Consider the following 10103-nt stretch of genomic DNA (forward strand, 5'->3'; position numbering starts at 1 on the left):
AATCCGAACCCAATCACATCGGGTTTTTCCCGTTAAATTCGGGTTCAGTTCGGGCGAGTACCCACGGGTTCGGTTTTTATTGCCATCCCTAGGTAGAGAGCAGCTCAGCACATATGCTGACTACTCTGTGGTTCATTAACCAATACCATTAATAGATTGTCATGATGAGAACATATTATAATAAGGGGAAAAAAGTTTATGCTAACTCTTAGTCTATTACTTTTTCACTATTATGAAAAGGATTCCTCTCCATTATTAGGAATGTGAGGGGTTTAATTTTTCCTAAATATTTATTTTGAAAAAGAGTAAAAATTTATACCATTAAAATTTTCTTTTTACCACGGGTTCTAATCTCAACTATGCACCATTCCCTACTACACTACCAATTATGCTACTGTGCATATATTAGACTCTTATATCACAACAAAATAATCTAAAACAAGAGGTTTTTTTCATTCAACAAATCACGCACAGGTTTACTAAGTTTCACATAGCAGGTCTTTATGAACAGTTACAAACAATCAGCCACAGTCATAGCAGAGCCTTCAAATTATATGTTACACATTGCCCATCCTTAAATCACAAAGTACACAAGTTTCCCCCAAATGTGACTTCCTTATTCTTTCTACTTTCTATGGAGATTAGACATTTTCACAATAATAATGATCATTAAGAACTGCTAGAGCCAAGAAGGATTTCTTTATCCCTAACTAGCCCCAAAGCTAAACCAACACATCATTGTTTGATTAATCACTTGCACCCACCAACACCAAACCCAACCTTACCACCAGCAGCATCATACACCACCTGGAGTGTCTTCTGTTGCACATTCCCAAAGATGGTAGTATCACTATCATCCCCATTTGGTGCAAATGCTAGACACACCTGTTTGACACTACCCACATATAGCACCCCCGCTGCCGCCAGATCCACCGTGACACCGCCGCCAAAGACGAAGCTTATCTTCGGAATGGCAAACACCTTGTACCCACTAAGATCATAACATGTGTCCAATATCGACAATGCGCTCGCTTTCGGGTACCTTGACATGCCCTTTTGGAATTCGGTCCTCAGGGCACTGTATGCTGTTGGCGGCAACCGCGTGATGACAGTGCCAGAGTCTATGATGGTTCCGCCGGTGGAGAAAGTGGAGGAGGATATAGAAAGCTTAGCGCCGCCGACATAGATTCCTAACAGGTCAAGAGCATAGAAGGAGGAGACACCGGAGTTGGTGGAGAGTGGTGTATACTTGATGTAGTTGTCAGCGACACGGCCGAAGGTGAGGTAACCGACGTTGCTAGCGGTGGAAGGGAGGCAGTAGGCAAAGAGTTTTTTGTATTTTGTGGCTGTCTGTTCGACGAAGGAGATAGGGTTGCGGCCGAGGCCTAATAGGCCGGCGGAGCCACCGAAGAGGCCTTGGTTGTTTTGGCCGCAACCGAATAAGAAGTTGTCGACGACTTCCGTGGCGGTCACGGTCAGTCGCTCTCGACTGAAGTAGCCGACGGAGAAGGATGAGTCGCCGTATTGAATTCCGTATATGCATGCATTTGAAGAAGAAGCACATCCTGGTTGGTTTCCTGAGTAATTTTATGGAAGATGAAAAGTAAATTAATAATAAAAAAATGGGGGGAAAATTGGCACATGATCATTGATGCTTTGTTTTGCTTTATCTGATGATTAAACTTTTGGTACATTCGAAAACAAAACAAGCACTACTATTTTAGGATGTATTTCTCCCAGTGTTGAAGAATTCAATAATGAAATGTGAACTAAAAAGAGAGTTCAATAATTTAATGAAATATTAGTTAAAAGTGAGTTTAACGAAATATGAGCTTAAAAGTGAGTTTAATAATTTTTTTAAATTAGTTTAAGTTTGAATCGTTAATTTTTTAGATACATGTTGTTATTTCTATTAATTACTTGACCCTCCTTAAGAAAATTTGGTTTCCCTATCTATATGTCTCATTGTTATCTTCTATACCTTCAAGTTAAAGATGAAAACAGATAAGATAAAACCAGATTTTGTCTTAAATAGATCTCATATATATAGCATATAGAAGCATAGGTCTAACTTGTTTAAAAGTCTGGTTTAGTTTGTTAGTTTGTTTAAAGACCTATTATAATATATATTATATAATGATAAAATATGCTATCATGTCTATATTTAAATAGACTTATCAACGTACTTTTAGTTAGGTCTATCTAATTCTAATAATTAAATTATATTTTTGTATACATTTTTATATTAATATTACATATATAATAATATTACTTATATTAAAATAGTATAATTTCAACATTGTTATATAATATAACTAAATAGGTCGGTCTGTTATGCTTAATAGGTCTTTTAGGTGACCTAAAAACTGACTTGTTAAGCTAAATAGACTTTTTAGAAAACCTGAATCTGGCATGTTCATGAAAAAAGTCTAGTCTGACCTATCTTGTTATAGGTCAGGTAATAGATCTTTGATAGGCGATATAACCTATTTCCATCCTTACTTGATGTGTTCGGACGCGCTTATCCAAATTTTGTGAATCACTTAATTGAATTGTTAATAAATTACTATTAGTGTGTGATTTTGTTAATTAATTAGTCTACTATCAAAGAAACCTTTAAATTAATTAGAAGTCTCTTTGTTGGTTTTTATTTTTATTTTTGGTCTATGCCACAATTTACAAGCCATTAGGATTGAGCTGCTAAGAAATTAACTTGGTTATAATATATGAATGTAGATTACATATATCTATTCATGTCTTCATTTCTCTTTATCCAATTAAAAGTTGTCACTTAATTAAAAGATAAGTCATAAAAATTGAAATTAACATTTTTATATTACTTGGTAGAATTTGATTAAATAGAAATAGAGAGAAAATATATTTTTGGAACAATCCATTTTGATTAAGCAATGGAAAGTTATATTTCTTTACTATAGGAAATTAAAAAATAAGAAAAAATTATCCTTCTACTTCACTTTCGATTTTTGATATACTCAACTAAGCATATCTTAATACTTCATAGTGATTTGGTGATCTTATTTAAATTGCTTAATTTCCATCTTTCTTCAAAGCACAAAAAATATCTTAATAACCGGTAGTGATATTATGATATGCATCTTAAGTCGATCAGAATAAAAAGTTACCTGTTGCAGAAGTAAGCTGAGTACAGACCGAAGAAGTACATGTGATATTGGAATATGATGTAGACTTAGATGGATCAAAAATTGGATCTTGCTGCTTGTAGCATGAACGAGCACAAGGTTCACACTGAGTCCATGTGAGATCACTACCCGTGTCAAAAATGAGTGATAGGTCCCTTTTAGGGGAACCAATACCAACCACAACAAAGTAGTTCCCTGACCCAATAAGGCTACCGGACTTGGCAGGTAGTGTTGTAGAATCTAATTCCTCTTTCACACTGTTGTCATGGCCCTTGTTCTTGGATAGCATTGAGTGAATATGATTCACTCTTTTTTGGTCCTGACTTAGAATATCATTGTGAGTTGGAACCTTTGCTTTATCTTCATTAAGTTGGGAGCATGGCCCGTGTTTGTGTCTCACTTCTAATGATGCCTTTGGTTTGGAATCTGAATTAAAATTAGTGGTGTCAAATCTGAATTAAAATTAATGAACTGAATAATTAAGTTGACTATAAGAGTGTATTTGTAAGTTGGATTTTGGAGCGAAAGGAAGAAAAATGAAGATTTGTGAGTCATGTAATACATTTGTGAGATTACTTTAAAACTTTTCATTTTCCTTCATTTTTTCTTCAAAACTTAACTCAGAAAAGAGGTAATGACGTATGTAAATACATTATTCTGATGTACAAGACTATAAGTCTTAATTTAGAATTGTGTACTAATTCTCCATATTCCTTACATATTTTTATTGAAAACAATGAAAGGCAACAGGAAATATAAATTTAAAAATGTATTGACAAAAAAAAAATGAATGTATTGACAATATAAAACTTTTTTATACATTCTCAATTCATTACTCACTATTTATTTTTAATTATTATTAATTTTTAAAAAAAAATAATATAAATAAAAATAGATATTATATTAACTAAGTATAAATTTTTATACAGTAAGTACATAAATATTATACTCAAATGTATTTGTTATAAAAAAATAGGATGCGCAAATGGCATTACCAAAGGTGGTATATAGAGGATAATTTACTTGAATCTTCTTGCGCAACAATATGTATACATATAAAGACAAAAGGAAGTTATGGAAACAAATATAAAAGTAAAAGAGGGTCTAATTGCCTATGACACTGAGAATTATTTATATAGAGAAAAGCTTGATATGTTTGAAGTAGATATCTTAACAGAAGAAAGCCTGTCCTGTGTGGTCAACATCAATTAGTGGGTGATGTTAAATATCAAGTGATAATAGTGTTCTATTATTACTTGTAATTGAAAACAAATAGTGTTCTATTATTAGTTAGGGAATACAAAACTAACATACCATACCTTATAATTAATATTTATTTCTTGTAATAGAAAAAGAAATTTGACTTTATTTTGTTTTTTGTACTATCATAGTGGGACAACTAAAAATTATTCTTTAACTTAAAACTATTTTTTTAGAAACACAACTAAAAGATAAAGATAATTTTATTTAGTATAAACAAATAAAAAGTTGTGAAGTTATAAATCAAACCTAACTCTACTTTTGGATATATAAAGATGACCAATAAAATCTTAATAATATATTTAAAATTTAATCCTAAATAATAAGCACCAAGAAATATAAATATAAATGTATCCAAATATAACATCTTGGATATATCTCCATATATATTTTTCTATGAGAGATTTATAAGGTGATCTTATGATTAAGATATTGAGGCTTAAAGAATGAAGTAAAAGAAGTTGTAGATTCGAGTCTTTCTCATAGTAAATTTAAAAAATTAAAAAAGGAGTGATAAGGTGGTTTGATGTTTGGAGAGAAGGAATGAAGCGAATAAGGTTGAGAATTTGGATATTATTATAACCAATACTAACATACTAATATTTGTCGATAAATATATATATATATATATAATTTTTTTTCTGTTTTTTAGATTTAGGAGAAATATTTGTTTGAAGAATTATAGAGTGATGCAATAACCTTGTTTAAAATAGTTGGCCTGTCATGAGTGATACCCCTCTCATAAGTAACCTAATTATTAGACAGCTGCATACTACTATCACCTAAGATTTTTAATCTTAAAATTGTCACTGATATAATGCACATGAAAGTCCTTTCATAAGCAAAAATGAATTAAAGTGCAAAGGTAATCCAACCCTTCAGCCATAGTTATATAATTCAAGCATTCAGATTCAATTTGGACTTCTACGTCCCAGCTAACAGAATACAACTTCCTTCTAATTAATCCCATGGCAACAAGTATAAGCAACCACCTCACTGCTATATGTTATATTATACACATCAAACGGAGACACTATCATAAATTAAATTTCGCTATAATGCAGAACTTGTATTATAGGACATTACTAAATCACACTTTAAGGAACCCTTTGCACGGACATCATCATATAACTAACTTTATATGCTCAAACTTCTTAGTTATAATTTAATATTTATTTATGCTTAAAAACAGCCATTAGTTAAAAGGTTTAAAGATTACACAACAAAATATTGGTCCAGTGATGTAAGACTCTACTAGATTTTAAGAATGACCAAAATGTCAAATATTTGATTCTAAGAACGACACTTATTGAGAGAGCATCACATATCCCTAAATTGATTATTTCTTTACGCAAAGGTGAGTAATACCCGTAAAAAAAAAAGATTATGTATACTTTCATGAGGCATGGTTAAAACTAATTAAATTTAGAGTTGATTGCGTGGATGCAGTGATTAAAGTTAGATCCATTTCAAAAAATAATTAAAGGAAGTCTCACTCTTATAATAATTGTGTCCTCATCATGTTACCACATTAGTGGCTAACTTTATTTGTTTTTATTCTTCCTTTATACAAATAGAAATTCATCTAAAATGAGTTTAATTCTAAAGTTGTGCTGATCAAAATAAAAAGGATTTGAATCAATGAAGGATGAAATCCTGAATTTGATTTTTAGACTATTAGGTATGTAAAAATATATAATTAAAATATATCCTCGCTTAAACATTTAAATGTAGCAAGATTACTATATAAGCCTATCGGATGGGAGGTTAAGATTTAAGAAAAGTAAAAGTAACTATGTTTATCCTTACATCATTTTCAAATACAAATACATCATTGCATTTGAAAGAAAAATGTATTCCTTTGCCTTTAGATTAATATTGAACATTGCCATTAGTTTAATTGTTAGATTATTAGACAAAAAAGTTAAGGGTTTAATTCATATAAACGATATTTGTTGGAAGAAACAGTTATACACCCAAAAATATTAATTTCTTACCCATAAAGTGAGAACATATCTTTGATATAGAAAAAAAAAATTAAAATTGGACAAACTTGTCAAGTTGAAAGTAACTCTATCTTTTATCTCAAGAGAGAGATGGCTGGGCGCGTAGAAAAATATGACATCTTACCAATAATCTTTAACTAAGCTTTTGTTCTTTATAGTTTTACTCAATTTTTGAACAGGTTTTGTTTCTACAGTTTTAAACCTTTTAATTAATTAATTCTATATTTTTTTAAATATATTAAGTAAGTCCATAGATTTAAACATGTTTTTATGTAAATTCATACTTATTTTAAAGAAAAATAGTGAGAAAAACTTGTGAGCAAGTAGAAATCTATTTTGTTTTTATGTTAGACAAAGGTGCCCCGGCGATCATCTAAGTAATTTTTTATTCTTAAATTAACCCTATAAGTTTTATGTTTTAATTAGGTCTTTAAAATTTTTTTTGTTGGTACTTCAAATTTTGTTATAGCTGTAGCTTTAAACCCATTTTTAATTATACAATTTCAAGCAAATAGTAGATGAACTTTGTAGAATTTTCAATACAAACTCAGTGCTATCAAAATTATGAGCTTTTTTAAATAAAAAATGTTTTTGTAAGTAAAACCTACGGAATAGAACAAAAGTGAAAGAAAAATGAATTACAAAATTGAAAAATAAAATAAATTGGAGTATGAATGTAGTACTTTTGTACTTAAGTATAGAGACCAATTAAAAACTTTTAAATTATAAGTGCCAATAAAAAGTAATTTAACTAATAAAAAATAGTCACTTGTCTCTTTTTTTATTATTTCTTTTGTTTTTAACTTATAGTTGATTTTTATATACCTAAAAACATAGTGGGTTTGGGGAAATGCCAACGTTAATCAAACTTTCTTACTGGAACTCGTAAATTTAACAACGTAAAGGTAACAAAAATATATAATCTCATCTATTTAGTTTAAAAAAACTTTTGCCGTGTGGATGAATAGATTATTTTTTTCTAATAAGCAAGTTTATTTTTTGTAAGACTAAACACGTTTTTTGTATAGTTATAATCAGTTTGTAAATATTATTGATGATGAATTATTTGATTGAGAAATATGTGGTGGGTGGCTTTTTGTTCACTATCACACTCTATCTTCAATATGTGGTTGTGGGCTCCATGTGAATATTCTTTCGTGTGAAGGAAAGATTAAAAAAAATTGACAAAACTTACGGCCTAGTATAGAACTATAGATAATTATTTTAAGAGTGAAATATTTTTACTAATATAGTATATAATTAGATGACATGCATTAAAAAAAATTACAATTGCATTAAATTCTATTCATTTGTCAATAACCATACCACATGTTATAATTGTTCAAAATCTCTAGCCTGAAAGAAAAAGACTTAGACCATGTACTGAAAAAACAGTACCTTAATCGGCGTATGTTGCACATTTATTGCCCCCAAGATAATTCTCCAACCTTCCGAATCAGGGAGGATGGGATCCCCATGAGTTTAGTATTGGATGGAATTATGACATGTGATAAAAAGATTTATGCTTTTTAATAAAAAAATTTTTTTTCTCCTCTCATACTTATACTTATTGGAGATGAGTTGCACACTCAATCATGAAGATAAAAGGGTCTAATTTCTCTTAACAACAAAACGCAGACCCAGAAATTGTTTCATGAATTATAAATAGGCGTACATATCATAAATATACATGTAAAAGAATATGCATAATTTTCTCACAAACCAATTATTTCCTAAATAAGTAAATGTAAAAAACTAATATCCAAATATCACTAATCATAAACCATAAGTAATTTGCATGTAAAATACTTTAATAATTCTTAGTCCATTGAGTGGGAGAAAGAACAAAGAGAGATATAGAAGATTGAGTTTAACCTTTGGTAGAAGAGCTACAAGTGGGTGATGGCAAAAGTGAGCTAAGATGAACAAGATGACTATATTGAGAATCATGGTTGCTTTCTATGGCTTCCCTTCTTGTTTGAAAGGAAAGGCTCTTCTCCAAGGAACAAAGGAAAGAGAGGACAAGAAGAGAAGCTATGAGGAAAGAAGACATTTGAGATATCAAGCCAAGAGGCAATACAACATGCTCTCTGTCGTGAAGGTCGGGCTTTATAGGCTTATTTCATAAATGGGGATCCATATAGATTATCAATTATTACACGTCACCCATTATAGTACAAGCAACACTATTTAATTGATATTGGTTCCTCTATCCACACTATTTCTTAGCATCATATACATAAATTTCACAAACTTGATCAATAAAAAATCAACACTATCATTTGTATATTTGTGCATGATAGCTTGAAAGTTTATAGAGTAAAGACTTAAATGGGTAACTTAATTTCTTTATAGTAGCAAATTTAATCCCAAAAAGATAAAGTCCAAAAATAATTTATGAAGGTTGTATAAGTTTGAAAATAATTTATCATGTCTTATATATTCTTGAAGACACACAATGAATAATTAAATACCTAGAAGACAGAGAGGTGTTCAAAGTAAAGGTAAAAGCTTTCTTTTGGATTTGATGAAAGAACATAGGTTGCAGTACACAAAGAAGACACAAGTATATTGTTTTGTCACAGAAGATTAGGCCAATTTCACCATTAAGCTCGAATCTTCATGAAGAAGTACAATCTTGTTAACGGTTTGCCTGACTTAGAAATAAAGTCTCCTACATATATTGTCTACCGATATGGGAAGCAAACAAGACTTCTTTTTGTGCAAAATAGGGTATGGAAGGCTACACATAAACTGCAACTGATACACATAGATGTTGAATGACCTATGAGTATACCATCATTGAATGTTAGTAAATATTATACCATCATTGAATGAAGTTGTTAACATCTTTCTAAAATTTAAAGCTTGGGTTGAAACTCAAAGTGGGTGCAAGATGTAGGGATGAGGTACGATAATGGAACTCAATAAACCTCTGAAAAATATAATAATTTTTTTTTGAACAGATACAATCATTGAATGCCAACTAACAACACCTTATACTCCTCAACAAAAAAGTGTCATTGAGAGAAAAAACTGAGCAATTATAGAGATGACTAAATGCTTGATTCATGAAAAAGGGCTCCCAAATGTTGAGTATCAAGAAGTTAGAATACACCTAGAAGGGGGAGGTTGAATAGGTGTCGTGAATCACTTGTTCCACTTTTCATATATTTGCGCAAAACTAAAATAGACTGTAGTTAATTGATTATGCTTGGACTTAATCGATTAAACAATGCTCAAATATAATCGATTATGCTCTAAGAAGATTACCAAGATCTCTCTCGTAGTGAAACAATTCACAAAGAGGTCACCATCCTATTTCAAATAGAATGTATTGAGCTGACTTGAGTACTTAATACTCGAATTCAACAATTGAAAACTCAATCTAAAATATAAAGCATAAAATCTACAAGAACCTAATTCTAAAAGAAATCAAGAATAACAGGCAAGCATTTGATACAGGCAAAGAAATCAAGAATAACAGGCAAGCATTTGATACATAGAAAACTAGAGCCTAGATACAATGATATTAATCTCTAAGCTTAAATCAGAATGCTTTCATTTCCTAGGTTTTCTAAATGCACTTTCTCACTGTAATGCAATCTATGAAAATGTATGCTCTCTAACAAATTTTCAAAAATATGCAAGTTATGCCACATTGGTAAGAAATACA

General features: G+C 30.6%; 1 protein-coding gene across 1 annotated transcript; it reads right to left on the reverse strand.

Annotated features, from left to right (window-relative positions):
- On the reverse strand, nucleotides 430-8531 carry LOC109344353 (aspartyl protease family protein At5g10770-like). Its single transcript, XM_019583101.1, has 3 exons — nucleotides 8303-8531; nucleotides 3144-3587; nucleotides 430-1577 (listed from the first exon to the last, which is right to left on the reverse strand). The coding sequence occupies exons 1-3, from the start codon at nucleotides 8478-8480 to the stop codon at nucleotides 751-753; spliced, it is 1449 nt and encodes a 482-aa protein (XP_019438646.1). The 5' UTR covers nucleotides 8481-8531; the 3' UTR covers nucleotides 430-750.

The sequence above is a fragment of the Lupinus angustifolius genome, chromosome LG03, assembly GCF_001865875.1.
Source record: "Lupinus angustifolius cultivar Tanjil chromosome LG03, LupAngTanjil_v1.0, whole genome shotgun sequence".
Lineage (NCBI taxonomy): Eukaryota > Viridiplantae > Streptophyta > Magnoliopsida > Fabales > Fabaceae > Lupinus > Lupinus angustifolius.

Excerpts from the sequence above, each read along its gene's own strand:
- LOC109344353 (XM_019583101.1), bottom strand. The coding sequence starts at position 8,480 with ATGTCTTCTTTCCTCATAGCTTCTCTTCTTGTCCTCTCTTTCCTTTGT. Across the intron at positions 3,588-8,302 it reads TTGTAGCTCTTCTACCAAAG|ATTCCAAACCAAAGGCATCA; the intron begins GTTAAACTCAAT and ends ATTTTAATTCAG. Across the intron at positions 1,578-3,143 it reads TCAGCTTACTTCTGCAACAG|GAAACCAACCAGGATGTGCT; the intron begins GTAACTTTTTAT and ends AAAATTACTCAG.